This window comes from Belonocnema kinseyi, chromosome 3 (genome assembly GCF_010883055.1).
Source record: "Belonocnema kinseyi isolate 2016_QV_RU_SX_M_011 chromosome 3, B_treatae_v1, whole genome shotgun sequence".
Classification (NCBI taxonomy): Eukaryota; Metazoa; Arthropoda; class Insecta; order Hymenoptera; family Cynipidae; genus Belonocnema; species Belonocnema kinseyi.
This window is the reverse complement of record NC_046659.1, coordinates 122,535,389-122,562,488: the sequence shown is the minus strand read 5'-3', so window position 1 is coordinate 122,562,488 and position 27,100 is coordinate 122,535,389. Positions and strand designations below refer to the sequence as shown.

General features: G+C 29.2%; 2 protein-coding genes and 1 non-coding gene across 4 annotated transcripts; 1 reads left to right on the top strand and 2 right to left on the bottom strand.

Moving 5' to 3' along the window:
- Positions 1-320: 320 nt before the first annotated feature.
- Trnak-cuu lies at positions 321-393 on the bottom strand. Its single transcript has one exon. It is a non-coding gene; the product is annotated as a tRNA-Lys (tRNA).
- Positions 394-1,145: 752 nt separating this feature from the next.
- LOC117169518 (14-3-3 protein epsilon) lies at positions 1,146-11,864 on the top strand. The gene is made up of 4 exons (XM_033355937.1): positions 1,146-1,295; positions 5,176-5,482; positions 5,591-5,934; positions 9,463-11,864. Exons 1-4 carry the CDS (start codon positions 1,232-1,234, stop codon positions 9,516-9,518), a joined length of 771 nt encoding a protein of 256 aa, XP_033211828.1. The 5' UTR covers positions 1,146-1,231; the 3' UTR covers positions 9,519-11,864.
- Positions 11,865-12,121: 257 nt separating this feature from the next.
- Positions 12,122-24,987, bottom strand: LOC117169517 (shootin-1-like). Of its 2 annotated transcripts, none has more exons than XM_033355936.1 (6): positions 24,727-24,987; positions 19,791-20,389; positions 19,511-19,684; positions 16,851-17,006; positions 16,369-16,746; positions 12,122-12,671 (listed from the first exon to the last, which is right to left on the bottom strand). In XM_033355936.1, the coding sequence occupies exons 1-6, from the start codon at positions 24,917-24,919 to the stop codon at positions 12,306-12,308; spliced, it is 1,866 nt and encodes a 621-aa protein (XP_033211827.1). In that variant the 5' UTR covers positions 24,920-24,987; the 3' UTR covers positions 12,122-12,305. The 2 variants fall into 2 exon arrangements, with proteins under 2 accessions (XP_033211827.1, XP_033211826.1); XM_033355935.1 differs by having other exon boundaries at positions 16,851-17,024; positions 24,727-24,983.
- Between the last annotated feature and the right edge of the window lie 2,113 nt (positions 24,988-27,100).

Below are 27,100 nucleotides of genomic sequence, written 5' to 3'. Positions count from 1 at the left end.
AATTCTTTCTGAAATTTATATTTCTTCAAAACTATTTATTGGAATCTTTTTATATCATTTTAAATCTCTAAAACTTTGAAATATCCTAACATTTTCGGAATCCCTGGAAATCTCATCAAATCTCATAAAGATTTTGTAATTCTTTGAAATATACTCTATAGTGTGAACAACTGATATATTGTTTATGTTTAAAGTAAAAAATATAAAATCTTTTTCCATAGTAAATTATGTTGGAAAAGGTTGTTCTTAAATTATTTTAACTCATAACTGTTTTTTCATGGTTAAAAGTTAAAACTCTCGATTTTTAGAAGAAAAAAAGACGCCCAACGTGGGGCTCGAACCCACGACCCTGAGATTAAGAGTCTCATGCTCTACCGACTGAGCTAGCCGGGCACTTGAAAAATGTTTTTTTAACTCCGAGGTTGCTATTTTCAGAGAAGTTGCAGTTAAAATATGTAAATAAACTTCCTTTATCCCAAATTATTTTCAATAATAGACTTTCTAAATGGTTCCAAAGCCACCTGTACACCTTGTAGTTTCTTTTTTCTAAATGAATCTGGTACAAAACACAGCCGTAGCTACAATTTTTGCACCCCGCAAAAAATATTTTCCAAATAATATTCCACTGGAACTTTTTGTCATGAAATAAACAAAATAAGCTTTTTACCAACACGATTCGAAATAAAATCAAAACTTTAAAAACACAAAAGGGTTTTCAAACTAATAAATGAATCTCCTTATCCTATTTATTCAAGTAAAATCACAGATACGCCCCTGGGTCACCTATTTCGGAGAATTTCTGGAACCAAAATAATCATTTCTTTCCCATCAATATTATAAAAATAACCTCGTTCATCGATAGAAAATATTTTCTATGGAGAATCAAATAATTAATTTGATAGAATCGAGGATAGATTTGGCGCAGTTTGACGTTTGAGGTAATTTTGTTGTAGAACACCCAGTAGTGTTCCCAAGCCACTGTGTATATGCGCGTCCTCGCGACCAATGCGATTCACGCCTATAGGAGAAATAGGCCATTTCCTGTGGAACAAACTGATCCAATAAATCCCATTGGCCTGCGCAACGCATGGGCAGAAGATCTTGCGTGCTGTGAACTGCGCGATGGTTGGCGGGGCTCGGCCATCTTAAACTCAGTTTGTGTGTGTGATACGCGGTGATACGTGGTGAAACGCCATATCTCATTTCCGAAAAATATCCAAAATCATCCAGGATGGGCGACAGGGAGGATAACGTTTATCGTGCGAAACTTGCTGAACAAGCAGAGCGGTACGATGGTGAGTAGATATTTTTTCGGAAAAGTGTCTCCTTTTTTCCAAAAATTCATACCTGCCCGCCCGTCCAACATCTCTCAACGTCGTCTAACATCTCTCTACATCTTCTAACGTCTCTCGGCGACAAAGTTCGTAATGAAACGTCAATAAGACTGGTCAGATGCCGGTTCGGTTTCCGCGGGGCGACCCTCCCTGTAGCCAAGCCTCCCCGGGCATTTCTGCTCCTTTTTTGCCGATCTTTTCTCGATTTTCACGTCTCGAGAGACGCCTCTTAAAATCACCGTTGCTAAGCGTGTTGGAACCTTTCCTCGCGTTGAAATGACGCATAGGCATGCATACTACGTCCTACGTAGTAATCGGCTCTTCCTGGCCTTGAAACTGCAAAGAAATCGGCTTACTGAAAAATTCGCAGCAGCGACGCGCTCAAGTCTCACATTTTCCCCAAATTAATCCATATGTCGATTCTTTCGTCATCACTCCTTATTTCATTTGCATTCCTAATGGCACCGCCGATTTCAGTGTATTTTACCGCGTCACGTGACTGGCACATAATTTTTAAACGACTGTCACATTATCTGTGCTCTCCGTCTCCAAGACACCGTAAAAAAATTCACACTGCATTCCACTTTTATGCTAGTTCCTACTCCTGCTAGACTTTCTGCGTCATTAGATTGTCGAAACTAATTCTTTTATCATCCGTTTTTATCAGAAAACTGATTTAAGAAATGTTTCCGAAACCTCAGGACAGGTGTGAAATGTAAAGACTTCAAATAGCGACTAAATTCTTCTAATTTATTCATTGGAGATTTTCTCAAAAATCATATATTGTCAATGTGCACTAGGAAAATCGAATAAATAGTACAAAATTATGTGATAAATAATTGCGAATTAAATTCCAGTTGAAATGTCAGCGAGCACGTAGGCGTGTGATAAATTGCAATGGTCATGCTTATTTTGCGCCACGCTACTTTTTAATGGGAGACAAGTGTAGTTAACTAGACGATTATTATAATTTATATAATTGTGGTAGAAGGTGTGAAGAGTAGGGGGTTTAAATTTGAGGGTTGTAAAAGTTGGCGAAGGGTGAGCTCGGTTAGAGGGTGAGAGAAGGAAGGGAGGTCATAGCTGAAGGAAAGTATTGATCTGCGTGTACGCTATCCTCCGTTCCTGTACATTTAAGCTTCTATACTCCATTTACACTAATTTTCAATTACATATACTTAAATTTAAGAAATAAGTGTTAATTTTTTTCTAGTATCATTTTTAAAATTAAGCATTTTGTCCTCTTTGCTAATTATCGCCTCACTAAACTTGCGTCAAATAAAATTAGATTGCACTTTTTTTCGAAGTCACTTCCGCCATTTTAATATATTAAAAGATTATTAGTCCGTGTTTCATTAATGTATTCAGAATAATCATTTCAAGAAGTTTACAGTCTTTTCATTTTGTTCCCTCTTTTTTTCTTGTAAGACTCTTCCTTTTACCTGTTTGAAATTAAAAAATCTACTTTTTCTTTTTTTTTTCTCTTTAAGTTCGAACTGAATTAGTAGAACCCAAAAAGAAAATCCGACTTTGTCTGGTTGAAGTTTAATAATTTTTGTTTCAAAATTCGACTAGTTTGTTAAAAAGTCATCTTTTCTGGTTTAAAAGTCATCTGTTTTCTGAAACATTAAATTTTTTAGCATGAAAACTCAACTCTTTTGTCAAAAAATTAATCATTTATGGTAACGATTTAATCTTTTTTGGTAGAAAATTAATCTTGTTTAAAAATTCAAATTTTTGGTTGTGAATGCTAAAGATGGTTGAAAATTGTACTGATTTCTTGAAGATTATTTTTTTAACGTTCATCATTTAACTTAAAAATCTATTTTGTTTAAAATTCTTATTTTTTGTTGAGTTTAACTGTTTTTTAATATAAAATTACAATCTTTCTTGTTTGAATGATCGATTTGTACATTTTTCCTTAAGAATTCATCGTTTATGATTGAAAATTCAATTATTTTTGTGAAAAACGGTTTTTTAAAAATTGAAATTATTATTAATTACTTGTTTGGAAATTTATCGTGTTGGTTTTAAATTCATGTATTTTGTTGAAATTTTGTTTTGTTAAAGATTTGACTTCGGTTGAAAATTGAACTATTTTGTTGAAAATTCGTCACTGATTGAAAATTAATCTTTTTGGTTTAAAATTCATGTATTTGGTTAAAAACGTAACCATACTTGATTAAAGTTCAACTATTTTCTCGAGAATCTACTTTTTTTGGTTGGTTAAGAATCATTTCCGGTGGCAAATTTACCTTACGATAGAAAATCAATGTTCTTGGTTTAAGATTAATGTATTTAATTGAAAATTTAACTATACTTGATTGAAGGAACTATTTTCTTGAAAATGTTTTTTTGTCTAAAATTCAACAATTTGGCTGAAAATTCATCTTTTTCGGTAGAAAATTAATCTTCTTATTTAAAAATTCATGTATTTTATTGACAATTCAAATATACTTGGTTGAAGGTCTATTCTGTTGAAAATTAATTTTTTTGTTAAAAATTCATCTCTGTTTGAAAATTTATTTTCAGTAGAAAATTAATCTTCTTGGTTAAAAATACATGTAATTTGTTGACAATCAAAACAATATTTGATTGAAGGTCTGTTTTCGTGACAATGTATTTTTGTTTGATAAAGACTCATCTCTGGTTAAATATTGAGCTGCTTTGTTCAAAATTCAGCTTCTTCAGTTAAATTCAACTGTTTTTGTTTTAAAATATTAACTTGTTTGTTGATATAGAAACTATTATATTTTTCGGTGAAAAGTCCTCTTTATGGTTGAAAACTCAACTGTACTTGGTAGAAAGTTAAGCTATTTTATTAAAAATTAGTTTTTTTGTCAAGACTCATTATGACACTTAAAAATTATTTTTCTTGGTTGACGTATCACGTATTTGGTTGAAAATTCAACTATACCTAATTGAAAGTTGAACTAATTGTTTAAAAATTCGTTTCTAATCAAATTGAGTATACTACTTACAACAAATTTTATATAAAAAAAATTTATACCCCTATTTCCGTGAGAAAATTATTCAATTTACCCTGTTTTGAGAGGATTTTAGGCTGTGAAATCTGTTTCCTTCAAAGATTGTTTTTTACGCATCGCTTGTAAAATTTTCATTTTGTAAATTACTTTATAATTAAATTGACTTCAGTAAATAAAAAACAGTCCTGTACATTTTTTATGCTTTTTAGACGAGTGAATTTTTTCTACTTGTATAATTCCATTTATCATTTGTTTACATGAGAAGCTCTTTATTTATTATAAATTATAAATTGTTAAGCAGGTTTAAATTTCATTATTTTCAAATAATTCCACAATTAAACAAATGATTAAATGAATTAATAAAGTTTAAATAATTTACAAAAATATTCACATAAAGGACTTTATGGTGAATAAAGTAGATTGATTGTACATCAAACTTAATATTTCCATGGCTATTTTTACTCCTTCATCGGAAGAAGGGTTGCAAGATATTTTTCCTTTGCACTCTGCTTTTATATTTTTAATATGCAAAAAAATCCTTCTTTACTGTTTCCGCTTTGGTTTCATGTGTACACAATTTCAACATAATTTTAGTCTAAAAATTTATAAAACCTTAAAAATGGTAACGTAAAAGAGTGAATAATTTTAAATTAACAAGTTCAGAATTGCATAGCTTGACATTGGCAACCACTGTATAGGAAATAATTTGAGATTGAATCATTGAAAACGGAATTAGAGTGGCCCAAATTAAAATTGATTTTAAGCCTTGAAAATTTCGAAAATCAAACTCTAAATATTTAAGTGCTAAATAATAATTAAGCCGGAAACTTGATGAATGCAAATTCTATTTTCAGAAATGGTGGAGGCGATGAAGAAGGTGGCTTCGCTGGACGTAGAGCTCACCGTCGAGGAGAGGAATTTATTATCAGTGGCGTACAAAAATGTAATCGGCGCGAGAAGGGCATCATGGCGGATAATTTCAAGTATTGAACAGAAAGAGGAGAACAAAGGGGCGGAGGAAAAGTTGGAGATGATTCGACAGTACCGATCCCAGGTGGAGAAGGAACTCAGAGACATTTGTGCTGACATCCTCGGAGTTTTGGAAAAGCACCTAATCCCCTGCGCGTCAACGGGCGAATCTAAAGTTTTCTATTACAAAATGCAAGTATTTTCTTTTGCTCGAAGAGTTAATAAAATGAGTGATGATTTTTAGTGACTGCGAAGCAAGAAGATGATTTGATTGATTAATTGTCTTTATTTGATAAACAGGAAGGGAGACTACCACCGTTATCTGGCAGAGTTTGCGATTGGCAACGATAGGAAAGACGCTGCGGAGAATTCCCTTGTAGCTTACAAAGCAGCAAGTGACATTGCAATGACGGACCTTCCTCCGACTCATCCAATTCGTCTAGGACTAGCGCTCAATTTCTCAGTGTTCTACTACGAAATTTTGAACAGTCCCGACAGGGCGTGTCGCCTAGCAAAGGCTGCCTTTGACGATGCGATCGCCGAGCTAGACACCCTTTCCGAAGAGAGTTACAAGGATTCCACCCTCATCATGCAATTGCTCAGGGATAATCTTACCTTATGGACCTCGGACATGCAGGGAGATGGTAAGATTTACTGAAAATTTGCGTTAACATTTTTTTTTTTTTTTTTTTTTTTTTTTTTGAAAATAATTTATTAAGGTTTTGGACAGCCAGCTTTGACTTTTGCATTTAGAAATGATTTGTGGTTTAGAATCGGAAGGTGAGACACCAACTTTTCAAGGAGATCGCACTGCACCTATTATCATTGACTCGCAACCTTAGTAAGAACCCTGTTCCCGTCCTCTCTGTATCCTTAGATTATCCCATAAGTGCGTCTTTTTTAACTCTTTTTTTAATTTTTGACTTTGAAGCATTTTTGATCTCTTGAATAGCGGATATTAAAAAATCAGACCGCTTTTTGATTGGAAACAGGCTTCCGAGTGTTAATAATTTTAAAAGCGATTGAATGATTTCAGATTGTAGGGTTGAAAATTAGAACAATTTGAAATTGGAAGTATTGCAAATTAAAAGCGTTGAGAGATGTAAGATTTACAGGGTAGCCGCTGAACTAGGAAACGAAGATTTTTTATGAGACCGGGAAATTACAGGGAATTTAGTTTTTTGACCGGATCTTACAAATTTTGAGAAGAATCCAATTACTTGAAATATCGCCAATTTTGATTATAACTTTTTTTTAAATGTGCAGTTCAATTGTTAATGTTGTCAATTATGAAATTCAGCAATTAAAATTTCAAATTGTTTGAATTTGAAAACACCTGTTAAAAACGTTGAAAATCAATAAAATTTAAACATAAATTATTTAAGAATTTTAAAACTGAATCGTAGTTTAAGTGTTAAAAAATGAACATATTTGATCTTACAAGGTGATTCCGAATCTTTTCAAAAATTAAATAGTTGACAGATTTTAAACGACTGATTAAAACTATAATCTATGTTTAATTAAACAATATTTTATTTTAATAAAAGTTTAAATATCTAGTCATATTCGACTGTTTATTTAAAATTAGAAATTGTAAATGAAATTTCTAAGACTAAGCTAAATTAAAACTTTGAACGTTACAATTTAAGTAGTTTTATTTTTTAAACTTCAATTTGTGAGTAAAAGCTATGATGAGTGAGTAATTGCTGAACAATTAATAATTTGAAACAACCTGCAATTAAAATACTTGAACTGAAACGCGGGTATACGAAGAGGTCTTACTTTCACGATTCTAGTTTTAAAGGAAAGAAAAGAATTTGTGGAATGAACTTTTTTTTCAAATTGGGAAAGGAACGTCATTTACAATTTTTTATTGAGTTAAAGGCGGGTAAATTTCGTATTTTAAATATTTTTATTGAGTTGAAAGGAGGGGAATTTTTGTTTTCAATTTCCTTTTAATTGGAAGCGGAACATTGTTTCTATTTTTATTTTTAGCATTTTTATTACGTTTAATGGGGGAATCTTTAATTAATTAATTAATTTTTTTAATTGAAACATTTTTTTGTTTCTAACATTTTCATTGAGTTTGAAGAGGATTTTTTTTTCATTAATTCCTGAATTTTAAGAGGCCCTTTTATGTGTTATTTTTATTGACTTGGAAGACTTGAAAACTTTTTTTTCTTAATTTGAAAATGCTTTTTTTTCTTTTTAGAATTTTTAGCGAGTTAAAGGGGGAAACTTTATTAAATTTTTTTTTTGAATTGGCAGATTGCATTTTTTATTTTGAACAGTTTTATTTCAGGATGGAGATTTTGTTTTTAATTCTTTCTGAATTGAAGGAGGCTCCTTTTTTGATTTTACCATTTTTATTGAGTTAGAAGGGACGAAATTTTGGTTATTGTTTTTCTTTTCTTGAATTTGAGGCCATTTTTTTATTTATTAATTTTTTTTCAGTAAAATGGGGAAACTTTTTATGTTCAATCTTTTTTTTTTTTATTGGAAGTGGGTAATTTTTCATTTTGAACATTTTTTTTGTTTTTTGAAAAGGGAAAAATTTCGATTTTCAGTATTTTTCTGAATTGGAAGAGGCCATTTTTTCTTTTTCGGATTTTTATGGAGTTGGAGGGTGAATCTTTTTATTAATTTTTCTAAATTGGAAGATTGTATTTTTTATTTTTAACATTTGCATTGTGCTCAAAGGAGGACATTTTGGTTTTCAATTTTTTCTGAATTTTAAGAGACTTTTTGTTTCAATCGTACTTTTTCTTTTGTGAATGAAAAGCGGGCAATTTTTTTTAGCTTTTGTTGTGTTGGAAGAGAAACAACCTTGGTTTTCAATTTTTTTCTGAATTGGAAAAGGGATTTTTATGTTTAAAGATTCGTATCTGTAGTTGTAAGGGAGTTTCTTTTTAATTTTTTCTTAATCGAAGGGGGAAATTTGTTATTTTCAATATTTCTATTTTTTGAATGAGAAGTGGGTAATTTTTTATTTTAGACTTTTTTGTGTTGGGAGGGGGAGAAAATTTCGATTTTCAATTCTTTTTTTAATTTGAAGAGGAATCTTTTTTTGTTCAAAGATTTTTATCGAGTTGAAAGGGAGGTGGTTTTTAATTTTTTTCTGAATGGAAAAAGGCCCTCTTTTTGCTTTTATCATTTTTATTAGGTTGGAAGGGATCACATTTTTTTCTGAATTCAATTTCTTTTTTCTTAGCATTTGTATTTAATTAGAGAGGGAATCTTTATTTATTTTTCTAAATTCGAAGATTTAATTTTTTATTTTTAATATTTGTCACTGATGAATGAAAAAAAAGTTTTGTGAATTTGAAGAGGCCCCTTTTTGTTTTAATCCTTTTTATGAAGTTGCAAGAGGTGAAATTTTGATTGTTTTTTTTTCTTAACTTGCTATTTTTTCTTTTTAACAGTTTTATTGATTTGAAGGGTGAAATTTGTTATTTTTAATCTTTTTTCTGAATTAGAAGTGGGTAATTTTTGGTGTACTTTTTTTTGGTGTTAGAAGGGAGAAAATCTTGATTTTTCAATTTTTTCTGAATTGGAAGAGGTATCCTTTTTGTTTTACTTTTCTATTTTTAAGATTTGTAGCGTTCTGGCAGAGAGGAAATTTAATTTTAAACAATTTTGTGATTTTTTTTTAAATATGAGTTTTAAGGGAGGATTAGTTTTAATTCAGAAAGCATTAGAAATTGTTATAAATTTTGTTTGAACTCAAAATTTGGTAATTTAATGGCATTTTATTTAAAATTGTTGAGTAGGAAAATAGTGAAGGATTCCATTCTATACGTGTAAAATATTAATCGTCCGAATTAAAAGTTGCTGAATTAAAAAAATGTAAGCTCTAATTTCAAGTTTTAAATTTCCATGATCCTGTCAAATTCTTGCGAATCGTGTATTGTTTTTCTCAATGAAAGCGGCCACCCTGCATTCAAAAATTGAATTGAATCAATAGCAGCATGAAACCCTGAAAAGTTTCAATATCTGATATTTTCTCGTCTCTTGTTAAAACGATAAACAACTAGTGAATGTTCATTAAAGATTGATTGCAACTCCGAGGCCTGGGACCTTGAAATCATGAAAAATATTGAGCATATAATTTCTCGAGAATTTGGTTTGCATAATGTTGTAACGATTGTGTTTTTTTTTTTTTCAATCAACAGGTGAAGGTGAACAGAAAGAACAGTTGCAGGACGTGGAAGATCAGGATGTATCGTAACTCTAGTTGCAGTGAGTGTTATTTGCGCATACAAATGAAACACAAGAAAAAACTCTTAATAACGTTTAAGCAAAAGAAAAGAATTCAGCAGATGGGAGGTCGGGGTGGGGATGGGAAGGAGGAGGTCTTTAGTAATTGCGTGTGACCCTATGTACGCACGTACGGTTACTCCAAAATCATCCAAAATCACAGATGTTGAGTTGTGGAGCACGCAAACAAGAAATAAAATCAAGTAATAAACGACACGCACCCTGCGAAATAGTGAGATTGCAAGCATTTAGTGATGAGGCGAATGCCGATTTACGCATCGGAGAATTTGCATCGCGTATGTCCGAATTAAAATTCCTGAATGGCTGCATTTCTTATTTATATACATATATAAATATATATATGAGGTATAGTCCTCGGATAATTCTCGTCTTTTCCAAGCTGAATCAGTGGGAGTTATCCAACGTTATATACGGCAGCATCGACTCTATGTTTTTTTTTTTAAAGGGTTAATAATTTCCCTCTTACGTATTTTTAGAATCTTGATGAGCTATTAAAATTAGTACAAGTATTTTTCCTGCGGATAAACTAACATGTTCGACATCAATTCACATTATTCTTCTTTTTTTTTTTATAATGTGCATAGATCGTCTGTACTTTATCATCAGTATTTCCTAAGGCGCGATTAAAATGAAGAAGAAAACAAAAAGTAACGTATCACACCTACTATCGACTTCCCGAGTTCGTGTTAATTTCTTTCTTTCTTTTTTTTTCTTTCATTGTTCCACTGTTTTTCCGAGAGGTTGGATCAACGGTCGATTCGCAAAAGAACGTCGTCACCGTTTTTCTTTCCTATACAGAGAATTTTTGTTACCTAATTTCAGGTTATTGTATTTTGCTTTCGCGTCCATGTTTTTTTCATCAGATTTGGAGTAACATTTTACCGGTCTTTGGCCACTGACAGAAGTTTGCACAAGATCAAGAGACGGGGACGAGAAGAAGAAGAATTGACTGGGACTGACTTTCGATAGTCGTGTTTTTTTTAAAGCATTTTTCGTGGAAGGCAGTACAGTAATCTGAAATGAATCGAAGCTCAGGAAGGAATATACGAAATAGCTTGGTAAGCTTTCCGTGCTGCTTCAATGGCGGGGGAGTGTTGTTGTTGTTGTAACACGTTCGAATCGGTTTAAATTGCCAGAAAACAACCTTTTGTCGTTGAGACTAAACTTCTGTAGAATTGTATTGATACCAAAACCTAGCGTGTTAGTCGACCTGTAATGAGAATGTACGTTTGCATACGTCCTTTATGTAAACTGTATCGGTAGCTGTGGTACGAGAAATGACAGAATAAATGGCTCTCTGTACTCTGGTTTGTTCTCTCTTCTTCTACATTATTTTTACCGACTAAGATCCGCCTGCGAATAATTTTCCTTACCAGCATTTTTTTCACCAACGAGTATTTTCCGTCAAGACAATACTGTAGTCTCTTTTTCTACGAAGTCTATCAACTTTTTTATATTTTTTTTATCGCGAATTAACGCTAAACGTGGAACATTCGGTTCGCGTTGGAAGTACGGAATTGACAATTTATCTGACATATTTAGACACTCGATGTTATTCGTTTTCAACTTGGGATTTTAACTTGGCGTACGCGAGCAATCAGCAAGAGTCGCCTCTTGTGCAAGCTCGACTTGGCAATTAAAAATAATGAGGTTTTATTGATTGAAAAGAGTTTGAAATGAAAAGGAGAGGTCGCGAGATGTGCGTCGCTGATTTGACTGGGTGAAGGCACATCAAAATCCATCAAGTGCGTAGCTTTTCTTTTGATTTTGGAAAGTTAAGGTCCATTAGATTGAAAGAAAAAAATACGCACCTAATGGATTTTGATGTATTTTTGTCCAGTCGAATCAGCGACGCATATCTAGCGACTTTTCCTTTTGAATAAAATAAATTAGAACTCCGATAGTAGTTCTATTTTTCAATTATGAAAATTCTGTCTCGCGCTGATTTTGAACTCGGAACGTGATTTTTGTTCGCGAATCTGATAATTCAGTGCATGATTTTGATAGAATGAAGCGTGCGAAGAGGCGAATCGAGAAAAATGCAATTCACGTTGAAATTGGTGTGTCGCGTGCCCCTGCATTTAAGTATTATATCAGTAATATCGATAATTACATAAAGAAAATATATTACAAAGAATAACAGTAAAGTAATATTGATAATATTACGCGTAAGAATATTAATAATTTTAATTGCGTAAGGAGTCGAGCGAGATTAATTAAGGTAATCTTTTGCAATAGGAAAAAACAAAAAAAAACAATCATTGTACAATTACACAAAAGAAAAAAGAAAAAAAAATGCGAATGAGGAGTGCATGCGCAATGAGATTAAAAATTCAAATCACTGAGAAAAGGAGAGAGAGAGAGAGAGAAAGAGCGAAAGTTAGATAATTCTCGATGTGTTATTAGCACAAAATTGCGGATTTCCAGAGAAAGGAAATCCTAATCGAAATTGACGAGAAATTAGGTCTGTATTAGAGTCAATACATTACACCGAATACAAGTTTTACTGTAAAGGCACACGTGGAAGCTGGAAATAAAGTGAATACAACTGTCTATTAAAATAATTTTTCATTCGTCATTTCTTTTTACATTCCGCTTCGCGTAAAGTCTTCCTCACAGAGAATCATTATAATATTTTAATATATATATATCACTTCATTTGTGAAAAAAAGTGTCGATTAAAATTTTCTAGGTTCACAACCCGAGTCAAATTGGCACTGTAGTTTTGAGGGTGGAGTTAGGCGAAATCTCTGGTGACATCCAGGGAATACGACCTGTTGATTCTGATGGGATTTAGAGCCTTGGGAGGAGTAGTGGCTTTGGAGAGGTCCAAGTCGCTGGGCGTTGGACTTGAGAGACTTTTTTTCGACTCTCGTCTGTTTACGTCCACTTGTTTTAGGATCCTGTTGAGTGCGCTTTCCGATCCAGTCGAAATAGGGGAGATGATGAGGCTGGAGTTTATCCGGCTTCTCATGTATGCGGATCTGCTTCTGGGGGACCTGGTGCTTTGTTCGCAGGGTCTTCGCCTCGCAGAACGCAACTTTACGCTACGTAACATGTCGAGGGAAACTACTGGACCAGGAATGCCGTTCCTTTTGTTTTCCTGAAATGATACATTTTATTTATTTTTTTATTTGATTTTGTTTGTATTGCAATTTGATCGGTTTGGAAAATAATTTGCGAATAGAGTTTACAGGGTGTCTATCTGGCCAGGAATGTGATTAAGTGAACGGTAAAAATTTTTTTTAAAAATGAAGTTGCGAATCAGGATTTCAGAAAAGAAATATAATTTTGTGCTTTCAATAAGGAATTTCCGCGAAGTGTTAAATTTTTGACTTGAGGAGAGGGAATTTTTTTACTTGAAATGGGAATTTTGGAAAAGATTTTAATTTCTGATTTTAAAAAATTGTCCAGGCGGTTCGGTTAAATTTTGCTCTAATTATTACAAGAGCATGCAGTTTGGAGTGAAGCTTACTTTTAGTATTAGTAAAATTTTCAGGCCAGGCGTCCAAACATTTTTTCAAAATATTCTCTTTTGGAAAAAATGGTATTTTTGTTCGAAATTCTGTATTATTCAACTAAGTAAGATATTGAAGAGCGAATCCATTTCAAATCGGGCAAGTTCTTCACTTTAAGTCGCAGAATCTCTCGGGGACGAAATATGTTTTTTTTTTCTTTTAAGAGGAAATTAAGCGATACATACTTTTGCAATTTGTGAAAACAAAATTTTTACGAAGTTATGCGTATTTGAATGTTTTGCTTCGTAAAAAAAAAAATTTCTGTAAAGTTATAGTAGTATCTTTTGACCTTATTAAGAAATTTAAGATTTTTTTCCACATTCCGGCCAGAAGAATTTTTTTTTTCATAAAATGGAATTTTCGTATTTTTCGTGTTTACAACAGAAACGAAAAAATGTTAAGAAAATAGTTTGCACAGTTTTAAACGTGCTAAAAAAAAATTTCTTTACGCATTTATGATATCTTGTACCGTTTCCGAGAAAAATAAAAAAAATTCAATATTTTTTCTCGAAACTGCAGTTGCAGCAGAGCAGCCAATTCTTTTAATATCTGTTATTAAGTATATTATAAATTGCTTTTCTGTACATAGTTTCAAAATCAGGACACACTTGCCGTTTGGCATTTAAATTTGTTCTTAAAGTTTTACCCATTATTGTGAATCTAATTTTGCATTAACATTAAACTATTACAGAATGATAGAAAAAAAAAATAAACGGGCATTTTTTAATTATTATTGTTAATTTATATATAAAATTTCGAAAAAAAAACGTGCGAACGACTAGAAACAAATGGGCAATTTCTGTGAAAAGGGGAAAACTCCAACTTATCTATTTTTCAACAATATTTTTTAACAATTTTTGTTTCTGTGAAAAAGATATTCTATAAGTTTTATGCAGACTAAACCATTTTTTGTGTTTGAAATAATTAAAAAAAAAAAAATATTGAATTTTATTTTATTTTTCTCGGAAACGGTAAAAAATATCATAAATGAGTAAAGAAATTTTCTGTAAAACTTTTTAACTGTGCACACTATTTTCTTAACATTTTTTCGTATCTGTTGTAAGCAAGAAAAATAAGAAAATTCTATTTAATGACAAAAAGTTCTGATTGTGATAGCAGAAATTCAACAACAAAAAAAACCGAATGTGGAAAAAAAAATTGAAAATTAAAATTTTATTTTCTCAAATCGCAAAAGTACGTATCGCCTAATTTTCTCGAAAAACAACATATTTTATCCCCGAAAGAATATGCGACTTGAAGTATAGAACCTGTCTGCTTTGAAATGGATTCGGTTTTAACTTTTTTTTTTCATTTTATCCAAATTTGCAATTCAAACAATAGTGTCGATTTTTCTGATAATCAAAAATTATTATTATTTTAAATACGTGATGCGAAATAATGTTTCAGAGCGAAGTTTTTACTTTTTATAAGTCTTCAACAAGTTTCTTTATCATTTTTCGGACAGGAAGTTGTAGAGTTTTTAAAAAGGAATAATTTTGGTCTGAAACCTTTTCACTGATCTCGCATATTTTTTGAAAATAATTCTAAAAAATTGTTTTCAGACAAATCGATGTAATTTGCTTAATTTGACAGATTTTCAAAATTCGCTGCGGATTTCGAGAGAGTGTACACCCTCGCTTGAATAAAAAACTCAAAAGTGAAATATCTTGATAATTTAAAAATATACGGCAACTGAAAGTCCACCATATTTTTAAAAAGAAAACGTTTTGAAAAAATGTTTGACACCTGGTCTGAAAATTGTATAATGAACTTTAAAACAAATTTCATGCCTTTGTAACAATTAGAACAAAAGTTTCAGTATCTTTACTATTTCGTCTATACTAGAACGGATTTAAAAAAAAGACTGCATAGATCATTTTATAAAATAATTATAATTATAATTCTGAGTTTGAAACAGGGAATTTCATAAAGAATGATATACATTTGACGTGCAACGTGTTCATTTTTGAAGTAATTTTAATTCTCATTTATAAAAAAGGGAATTTACAAAAACCAACTATGTTCCAATTCTGAATATTTTACAATTTAAAAAATCCCTCTTCGAAATTTTGGAAAAAGGAGTTACAATATTTCTTAAATATGATAGAAAATTTGGTAAATAAATATAATTCTGCCTTGGGACTTGGCATTTTTTAAATGAATTGAATTGATTATTATTTCTTCTTAGAACAGGTATATTTTGACATAAAACCGGAAATTATGGAAATATCAAAATTTATTTTAATTTAAAAATGATTTTTTTGCAATTAAAAATTTTTCAGAACTGAAAATTTCCTCTCACAAATTTTACAAAAAGGAAATTCACGAAAATTGAAATCAAAATTTTTTTGGGACTTTTTCCGGGCAAAATAAAAAAAATGTTGATTGTACTCGTATTATATTCTTAAAATATGTAGTTGCCTCTATTGTGTTCAAGTTTTAGCAAAATCCAATTATCGTTTTCAGAAATATTAATAATTCCAAAAATTGTCACCCCGAAACTCGTCATGGTGTAACTTTCGCAAGTTCGAAATTTTTCAAAAATCCTTCGGGCCCAAATTTTTTTTGATGTAGCATTATAGTGAACCAACTTTTATAAAAATCGAACGACCGGGGGCAGATCTTAATATTTCGGACGTATTGCCCATGTCTGAATCATAATAGAAAATGTAAATTATTATAATTTCTTACTTTGAACAGAATTTCCGTAAATAATTATAATTTAAGGGCAGGGAATTTCCGTAAAGAATTCTTAATTGATTTAAAATATAAATTTGTTAACATAGAACACGAATTTTGGATAATATATTTAATTCTGATTTATTTGAACAAATCCTGTTCAAATTCGAAATTATCATTCGTTTACAAAATTATCTGTTCCAAATGAGAATTGTAATTTTATGATAAAAAATTATCTGGTGTTCCCACTGAGAATTATAATTATTTTCCGAAATTCCCTCTTTCAAATCAGAAATCTTTAAAAGTCGTTTGAAAAAAAAACTAACTTCAAGAAAACCGGAATTTAAAATCATCCGTCGGATAGACATCCTTATTGCTTGTTTTTACGTAAATTACAATATCTGCTGAAAAAGAAATACTACAGAAATTATTTCATTTGCAAGAAAATGTTGGATTGATTTTGGAATATGTGAGTTTTCTGATTTTCGATTTCAAATTTTAATCTTATGAATGGAGAAGTTTTCAGTTTTAGAAAATACAAATGATCAATCCTTTATCTTCATAATATGAATATATAATCTTAAATAATAAAAAAAAACATACCTTCGAATTTTGAGGTGCTTTTTTGAGTGTGACTTTCAATAAATCTTCGACAGTAATGCAAGGTCTACTTGACCTTGGACTTGAGCATTTCCTCGTTGGTGTTTTTCTAGGGCCTCTATTACTACTCGGAGACTTTGGTGGTTTAGCTTTCAACATTGGAGGAGGCGGTGGTGGAGGTGGCGGAGGTGGTGGTGGAGGTGGAGGATATAATTCCGACATTTTTTTAGGTGCAGACCCTACATTTTCTAATCTTTCGTGTAAAGATTTGAATTCCTTAACGAGCTCAGTACCATTTTCTGCCAATTTTCTGTTCTCATCACGAATGCAATTTACCTCAGTCAAGATTGCTGTTAAGGATGCTTCGCTGCTTGCTTTCATCTGAAACAATTAACTATTTTGTATTACTATTTCATTTTTAATATAATCCATACAATTACTCTATGCGATTGAGTAATTTATATTATAATTTTTTAAATGAATACCTGATTTAGTTCTTCCGAAAGCTGGGAAAATTTTTCAGACAAAACAGACATGATCCTTTCATTTTCACTTCGAATTGTCGAGAGGATTTGATCATCATTTTCTGTCAGCAAAGGCGATGTGTCTGATTGTGAAGTAAGAATGGAAACTAAATTTTGCTGAAAGTTTGTAAACGCCTGTAAAAAATAAGTTTTATTCCTCTCAAAAGCATCACCTGAAGTTAGAACTTTCTCTAGCGGACTATTTTTATCCTTTTTCACATTTATTTCCAATGTCACATAGAATTCAACACTTGGTTTATATTTTAAAACCTATATATTAATTAAAGTTTCCATTTTTTAACACAGAAATAAACACGAATAAATATAAATGTGTAAAAAGATAAGAGTGGTGTTACATTCTATGCAAAACTTTGTTAATTATGCTGGACATAATCTGAAAATTTATTGGCGAGTATTTTCAAGTGTACTTTTTCAGAATCTGACCCGAAAATTTAGAACAAAACACCCCTTCCCACCCTATTTTTCAATTTAAAAAAAGAAACGTGATTTTCTGTATTATTTTTTTTTAAATCGCATTTTTAATGCGAAAGAGGTCTTGACAATAGCTGAATTCACAAAAGCTCCCGCTTAAAATATCCAAATAATAAAGTTAAACACATAGAAAATTCATTTTTCATCATTAAGGGGCTGTACGACTACCCCTAAAATATCATATCTACGACAAACCGCTATTTTAAGGATTTTCTGAAAATTAAAAAATTTTAAATGAAATAAATTAAAAAAGGAATATAAAATAACAAAAAACATTTTTATTGAAGAAATGGCTAAGGACGTTCCATACGCAAGAACATACACAAATTTCGAACATGTTTATCAAAAAATCATTAAAATAAAATTCTACAGATTTGCAAAATTTCAATCGAATTCAACTTTTATTTATTTGTAGTACTAAATTTATTTTTAAATTTTCGGTATTGAAAATAGTATTTTTGAAAAACTGCTGATTTTCACCCCTTTGAGCTATTTTATGGGATGATAACGAAATGTAACTTTAGATAACAAAAGAAAATATGCTTTCTATTATTTGTGATATGTTTTCCCCCGTTTTAACCTGTTTTCAAAACTTGAAACAACTGTTTTTTAGAAAAATCCGTAAACTATCGGTTTTTCGTAAATATTTTATTTTAGGGGTGGTCGTACAACCCCTTAATGATGAAAAATGAATTTTCTGTTTGCATAACTTTATTATTTGGACATTTTGAGCTGGAATTTGTGTGATTTCAGCTATTGTCAAGACCCCTTTCGCATTGAAAATGCGATTAAACAAAAAATTACCTAAAAAAATCACGTTTCTTTTTTTTTTAAATTGAAAAATAGGGTGGGAAAGGGTGGTTTTTTTCGAATTTTTCGGGTCAGATTCTGAAAGAGCACACTTGAAAATACTCGCCAATAAATTTTCAGATCTTTTTCATAATAATTAATCAAGTTGCCTGTGCATAAAGTTGATGAATATACATAAATTAATTAATTTAGATGTGTCAAATGATAAAAGGAGTGTTGAATTCTATGTGAAATTGTAAAAAAAAGTATGAAAATATGCCCTAAGCGGGCCCAGTCCACGCGGGGTCCGCTAGGACATATTTTTATCCCGCTTTGCATTCATTCACAATTCTTATATAATTTAACACTCTACTTTGATATTTATAAACATTTATATTTATTTTGTATCTATTTATGTGCTAAAAATGAATAAATAATATATAAATGTGTACAAATATAAAAGGTGTGTTGAATGCTATATGAAATTGAAAATAAATGTGAAAATTTCTTAAATATATCCTAGCGGACCCAATAAACAGAGCAGTCACTTTAGAATTGCCTAACCGTTCCGATCACGCGGTTCGCTAGGATATATTTTGATTCCTTTTTACATTCACAGTTTCTTATAGAATTTAACACTACTTTGATATTTTTACACATTTATATTTATTTTGTATTTATGTGTTAAAAATGAATAAATGCAAATAAATGTATAAAAAAATAAAAGGTGTGTCGAATTCGATGTGAAATTGTAAAATAAAAATATTGAAAAAGAATTAAAATATGCCGTAGCGGGCCCAAAGAACGGAGCAGTCACTTTAAGAGTTTAGGGTCACTCAACTGTGTAACCGTTCCGTTGATGCACTCCGCTAGGGCACATTTTCATCTCATTTCACATTTATTTACAATTTTTCATAAAATTGAACATTTATCTTTTTACAAATTTATATTTATTCATGCGTTATTAAATAATTGAAGCATGAGTAAATACAAATAAAGATGAAGATGTAAAAAAATAAAACTTGTATCGAATTCTATGTGACAGTGTAAAAAAAAATATTGAAAAATATTAAAAATATGCCCTAGCGGGCCCAATGAACAGAGCGGTCACTTTAGAGTTCACAATTTTTCATATAATTCAACACTACTCTTATCTTATCACACATTCATATTGATTTATTTGTATTTTAGAAATGTGTTAAAAATGAATAAAGACAAACCAATATAAATTTATAAAAAAGATAAAACAAGTGTTGAATTCTATATGAAATTGCGTAACTGTCCGTCCACGCCGTCCGCTAGGGCAATTGGGTAGAATTTTAGTTTTAAAAAGTAATTACCCGCTTGATATAGCTGATTAGTTTCCTGGCAAACCACGAGCAAAATGCGACGACCTTTAGAAGAGGTATCTTTAGATTCTCAAAAAAAAAATTGAAATTTTTTGTTAATTTACAGTGTGTACTGAGTGTGCAAGAATGTTGTTGAGATGTTGTTTGTGGTTTTACGATGTTTTTCTGCAATGTGAAGAATTTCTCTATAAAACTACACGAGTAAAAAATTTGAAAATTTAATAAACATATTTTTTTCCAGAAAAAAAGGAATTTTCTTCATCATCTTTACCTCCAGGGCTTTAAAGTGGCAGATGGAAACATTCAAGATATCCGTGGATTGCCTCGAATGCTTCACTCGATTTTGAGTAACGTCGGCATTTTTAGCATCTTTCCTTGCAGAAATGGGATTCAAGCTTTCGCCTTTTGCTTCCCAGAGAGCGACACGACATCTCTTTGTAGGTGGTGAGCAGCTTTCAGATATGCTTGCATCAGAAGAGTCGTTCCAGCACAGAAGAGACTGTGTTTTGTCAAAATTCTTGAAAGAAGCCGGATCTTTTCCATTGTGCAATTTCGAAGGAACAGATATTGGATCAGTATACAATTTTAGTAATTCTATTTGGCGCAAACTAGGCAGAATTTCTGAGCCGTTCCAATTTCGAAGCCTTTCTTCTGATCCAGTTTCAGACTCCAAATTTCCGGTAACTGCCGCTGTTGATTCCAAAGAAGCTTTCGAGATTTCTGTTATCTTTTGGGGTGTCCTATCAATATTTATTGCAGCAAATTCAAATTGGTTCTTTTCTTCTGGTTCAGAAGTTTGCAAGGGAAAGAGTGGTTGAATTTCCACTTTTGTGTCCTGAATTCTTGATTCCGAGGTATTGATGGACGCGTCTGAAATATTAGTGAAATTCTTGTAGAATGAAAATTTTAGCTAAAGAGAAATGACTAATATCACGATTATGTATTAGAAAAGAGATTTATTTTTAGAATTTTAGAAGCAAATAATTTGCGTCTGTTGATTTATTAAGTTTTTCCATTTTTTTGTAGATAATTTTGTTCGAATTTCAACAATATAGTTTAGAAACGCCCTTTCAGTAAACAATGCAAAAATTAGTTTCAGTAGTGAGGGTATCTACCCTACTTGGAGAACCTGGACATGACACGGAATTTTTTGGGGAGCGTGCTTAATTCTTTTTTTTTTTAATTGCAATATAAAATTGGATAGAAGTAATTCTTTAATTATGAAGGTAGCTTTATATTGTATTACTGTATTTTGTTAAAAATTCAACAGTTTTTTTTCTCGTCACTGAAAAATCTGTCTTAGTTGAAAATTCAAATCATGTTAAAAAAATCGTTTTTTATAGAATGCAACTGGTTTTTATTGCTAATTAAAATCTTTTTTGATTGAAATAAATGCTACATTTTTCGTTCAGAATTCACCTTTTTAGGAATCCAAATTTAATTACTTGGATTAAAGTTAAACTCTTCTGTGAAAAATTAATTATTTTGGTTGAAGTTATATCATTTTTATCAAAAATTCATCTCTGATTGAAAAATGAGCTATTTTGCTCACAATTGTTTTTTTTTTAGTTGCAAATTCATCTCTTTGGTTTAACATTAATATTTTACACTGAACAGTTAATTCTTCAAGTATTGGTTGGGAATTTACCTTTTTTTAGATGAAAATTCGTCTTTTTAATAAGAAATTATTGTTTTTGGTTGAAAATTCATCTATGCCAATTAAATATTAATCATTTTAATTCAAATTCATATTTTTGGTTGAAAATTAACTTTTTCGACTGAAAATTTAACTATTCGATTTTTTGTTCAAAATTCATATTATTTATTTCAAAATTCAACTTATTGGTTGAAAATTTGTCTTTTCTTTACAGAAAATTAATTTTTTTGTTCAAAAATGAATCTTTTTGGTTGAAAATTTTAATATTTCTATTACACATTTATCATTTTATTTAAAAATTAATATTTTTGGTTAAAAAACCAAACATTGAAAGTTAAAATCCCTGGTTAAAAAATGCATGTTTCTGGACTAAAATTCACCTATTCCAGTTGAAGATTTATCATTTAAGTTAAAAACTCATTATTTTACATTAAAATTCATCAATTTGGTTGGAAATTATATTTATTTTACTGAAAATTTAACTATTCCGTTTTTTCTTAAAAGTTGATATTTTCCAGTTTAAAATTTAAAAATTTGGTTGAAAATTTGTCTTTTTTGGTAGAAAATTAATCTTATTTTTTTTATATAAAAAAAGTGCTTGGTTAAAACTAAAACTCTCTTATTAAAAAATCATGTTTCTGGTTTAAAATTGATCTATTCCAAATGAAGATTCATCATTTCAGTTGAAAATTCATCATTTTAGTTGAAAATTCATCAGTTTGGTTTGAAAATTTTTGTTTTTTACTGAAAATTTAACAATTCCGTTTTTTGTTAAAAGTTGTTCTTTTTAAGTTCAAAATTCAACTATTTGGTTGAAACTGTTTTTTTTTTTTTGTAGAAAATTAATCTTATTTTTTGAACATTCTTCTCTTTGTTTAAAAATTCCAGTATTTCAGTTAAATATTCATCATATTTATTGAAAATTCATATTTTTGATCAATAATTAATTGTTTCTACTGAAAATTTAACTTCGATTTTTGGTTCAAAATTCATAGTTTTTTATTTCAAAATTCAATTATTCGGTTGAAAATTGGTCTTTTTTTACAGAAAATTAATTTTCTTGTTTGAAAATTAATCTTTTGGTTGAAAATTGTAATATTCCAGTTAAAAATTAACCATTTTAGTTAAACATTAATATTTTTGGTTAAAAAAACAAAACGTGTTTGGTTTAAAGTTAAAATCTCCATTTAAAAAATGCATCTTTCTGGATTAAAATTCACCTGTTTCAGTTGAAGATTCATCATTTAAGTTAAAAACTCATCATTTTACATTAAAATTCATCAATTTAATTGGAAATTATTTTCTTTTTTATTTTTGATTGAAAAATGATGATTTTTAGTTCAAAATTCAACTATTTGGTTGAAAATTGTTTGTTTTTGGTATAAAAAAAGTACTTGGTTAAAATTAAAAACTCTCTTGTTAAAAAAAAATCATTTTTCTGGTTTGAAATTGATCTATTCCAGATGAAGATTTATCATTGCATTTAAAAAGTCATCATTTTACCTCAAAATTCATCAGGTTGGTTGGAAATTATCTTTTTTTTTTACTAATAATTGTTTTTGTAATTTTTTGATTGAAAAGTGATAGTTTTTGGTTCAAAATTCAAATATTTGGTTGAAAATTGTTTGTTTTTTTGGTAGAAAATCAATCTTTTTGTTTGAAAATTCATTGTTTTAGTCGAAATTTTAAGTATTCCAGTTAAATATTCATCATTCAAGTTGAAAATTAATATTTTTAGTTAAAAACGAAACTACTTGGTTTAAAGTAAAATTCTCTTGTTAAAAAAATGCATTTTTCTGGTTTGACATTGATTTATTCCGGGTATTCATCATTTCAGTTGAAAATTCATCATTTTAGCTGAAAACTCATCATTTTGGTTTGAAGGTTATTATTTTTTTTTACTGAAAATTTGACAATTCCGTTTTTTGCTGAAAACTGCTCTTTTTTAGTTCAAAATTCAACAATTTGGTTGAAAATTTGTCTTTTTTTGTTATAAAATTAATCTTATTTTTTGAACATTCATCTCTCTGTTTAAAAATGTCTGTATTTCCGTTAAATATTCATCATTATAGTTGAAAATTTATATTTTTGGTATAAAAAAAAGTATGTCGTTAAAAGTAAAACTCTCTTGTTAAAAAAAAAGAATTTTTCTGATTTGAAATTTATTGCACGTGAAGATTTATCATTTCAGTTGAAAATTCATTATTTTTGCTGAATATTCATCAGTTTGGTTTGAAAATTATTATTTTTTTGTTGAAAATTTAACTATTTCGTTGAAAATTCAACTATTTCAATAAAATATTCATCATTTTGATTAAAAATTTATATTTTGGTTTAAAATTGAACTTTTTCAGTAGATTCCTAAGTTTAGTTGAAAATTCATCAGTTTTGTTTGGAAAATAATTTTCTTTTACTAAAAATTGAACTATTTCGTTTTTTGTTCAATAATGATCCTTTTTAGTTCAGAACTCAACTGATTGGTTGAATATGTGTATTTTTTTGTAGAAAATTAATCTTATTTTTTTAACATTCATCTTTGTTTAAAATTTTAAAATTTGTTTAAAAATTCCAATATTTTAGTTAAATATTCAACATTTTAGTTGAAAATTCATCAGTTTGTTTGAAAAATATTCTTTTTACTGAAAATTTATATTTTTTTAGTTTAAAATTCAACTATGTGGTTGAAAATTGGCCGTTTTTGGTAAAAAATTAATCTTCTTATTTGAAAATGTATCTTTTTGGTTGAAAAATCAACTATTCCAGTTACAGTTTTATCAGTTTTGTTGAAAATGTATCTATCTGGCTTAAAATTCATGTATTCCAGGTGAAGATTCAACATTCTAGTTGAAAATTTGTTGGAACATTCAAAAAAATAAATAAATTTAAGTATTCCATTTTTGGTTGAAAGCTGATCTTTTTTAGATGAAGATTCCTTTATTTTGTTGAAAAATCGTATTTTTTGGTAAAAATGAATTTCTTTGTTGAAAATTAAACTGATAAAAATTCAATTTAATGTAACAACCAAGTAAATTTTACCTGAATATGCACTGAATTTTGAGTATAATAACATAAAATAAAAATGTATTAAAATCATTATTCAAATTCATGAACAAATTAAAGAAATGATTAATGATGTTTTTAGTTTTATTTAAATAATTAATTAATCTTTGGCACTGATATATTTAAGAATATCGTGTAATATAATTTGTCAAAGCTTTCGCGAAACTGTATACATATTCCGAGTAGATTGTTTAAAAAAATTGAAAATATTTTCTCAGGGAATTTTTTGTCCAGGATTTTATTAGACACCCTAAAGGTGGAAAATAGAAGAATTCAATCAGAAGAGACCGTAATTTTGTTATCGCTTTCGAATCGACTCAAGGATTAAAATGAAAATAAGTTTCATATTTGAAGGACTCGAAATTGATACAATTTACTTTCTTTTCTAGAATAAATCGACTAAATTGAAGAAAATAATAAAATATTTGTTTGATTGAAATCTTTCAAGTTTCTGGTACTAGTCCAAATTTATGATAAATTACTATTGTACCTGCGAGTGGACTCTCTTCAGTTTCCTTGATCTTCAAATCAATTGCAGGTGAATTCTCACAATCGCTATTCTCCGGTTCAGAGTCATTTTCTGGAATATCCAGATTCAGTAATCGTAATTTGCGGATTCTGGGAATAAATTTTGGACTGCAAGGGTCATTGCACGGAAATTCTGATTTCTGAACCACAGCCATTTTACTTACTTTGAATCTGCCTAGTAATTCATAAGACCATAAAAGTACGCGTCCTTCGGTAAAGAAAGAGAGAACTTGGAGCGAAGTTTTGAAGGTTGGAGCTCTTATTATTCCTCGAACAAAATAAACAGCACTTGTTTTGACAGGGTGGCCGATGGATCGGGAATTTTTTGTGGTCAGGAAAAATCGGGAAATGACAGTAAATTTATTTTTTGACCGGGAATTTCACAAATTTTTAGCAGAAAAATATAATTGATTTATTTCTATTTAATTTAAAATAATCTTTTCTCTGTTTTGAGAAATTATTTGCAAGTTCAAAATATTTTCGATTTTAACTTTTTTTTCAATATTAAGATTAATTGTTAACTTTTTCAATTATAATCATTCAGTTTACGCAGTTCACAATGCGTAATTCTAAATTATTGAGTTTAAAAATTTACCATTTTAGATCTTCGTTTTGAGTGTGCATTTTTAATTAAAGGGATTTTAAAATGCTGTTTTGAAGACTTAACAAGTTAATATTAAAAGGATTTGAAATCGAAATTTTTTATTTAAAAAATGTTTTTAGTGTAAAAATTGATTTTACCAGACGATTCAGAATCCAAATTTACAGAATTTACAGATTTTAACGTTAAAAATGGAACTGTTTTAATTTAAAAATCCGATTGAAACTTTGTAAATTATTTTCAATTTTTAAAAAACTCATTAATTAAAGTTAATTATTAATATATAATAATAATATAATATATATTATCATAAATAATGTAATGCACACATAGAACGCTTTTATTACATTTTAAAACCTATTTAAATGCTGTTTCAGTCTGAAATATTCCATTTTTAACCTACTCAATTTGAAATTCTTTAATGAAGAAAAAAAAATTATTTCATATTTTTCAATATTTGACTATTCATTAAAACGATCAATTATGAATAAAGTATTCAAAACTAAACAGTTTGAAATTTAATTATTTGAAATAGAAAACTAATTATTAAGTGAAATTGTTCAATTTCAATGTATAAATATTAATTGAACACACACATTAATTTAGAAAAAATTATAGTAGCTGAAGAGATATTCAGTGCTTTAAAAGATTCAAAATTAATTAAAAATTTGAAAATATTTAATAGAATTGAATAGAAAATTTACATTTATGCAGAGTTCGAACGAAAAATTCAGAAACTTTTTAAGAATTGTTTAAGGTTTCAAAAGAATAAAAAAGTTTCTTAATTTTCCTAGAAAAATTGAGCATTTTATTTTGAAAAATTAATTTTAAGAGAATGTTTCAAAAGATTTAAAAAAATTGTCAAAATATGAATCTTGAAGATTTTAAGTTTTTTTTTTTAATTTTCCAGAACTTTAAAAATATTCAAGGAAAAATTCGAATAATTTTAATATTTGTTTAGAGGATTTGAAAATTTTTTAAAAATAATTTGCCGGTTTCAAAAAGTGGTAGACAAAATGTAGTCAAAAATAATTAAAAATTTGATATGATTTCAAAAAGTTGAAAACAAAATGTGGGTTTTTGAAGATTGTAAAATAAAATGTTGAAGTTTTTAAAATGTTTTAAGATAATTTGATAGATGGTTTTTGATGATGGATTTCATGGAAAAAATACTTTTTATTTTGAAAAATGTAGTTCAAGAAAATATTTCCAAATATTCCCAAAATTGTCAACAAAGAACCTGGAAGACTCGAAGGCATTTTTCTTAATTTTTCAGGATCTTCAAAAAATCTTAGGAATCATTCTAATGATTTTAAAATATATCTAGAAGTTATGGAAAAAATTGGTTAAGATTTAAAATTTTTTAAATTAATAACAAAATGTAGATTTTTTTAATATTTCAAAATAAAATGTTGAACTTTTTAGGGGTTTTAAGGTAATTAAAAAATTTTCTTGATATTTGTGATAAATTTTTGTTTTGTTTAAAAAATTGATTTGAAGAGAATATTTTTAAAGATTCATAAAATTATGAAAAAATAATCTGCAAGATTTCAAGGCTATTTTTTTAATATCTCAGGAATGCAGAAATATTTTAGGAAAAATTCGAATCATTTTAAAAGATATTTAACATTGTTTAAAAGATTTTAAAAATTGAAAACAAAATGTAGGTTTTTTAAGATTTTGAAATAAGATGTTGATATTTTCAGGGATTTGAAAATTATTTTGTTGAAAACAA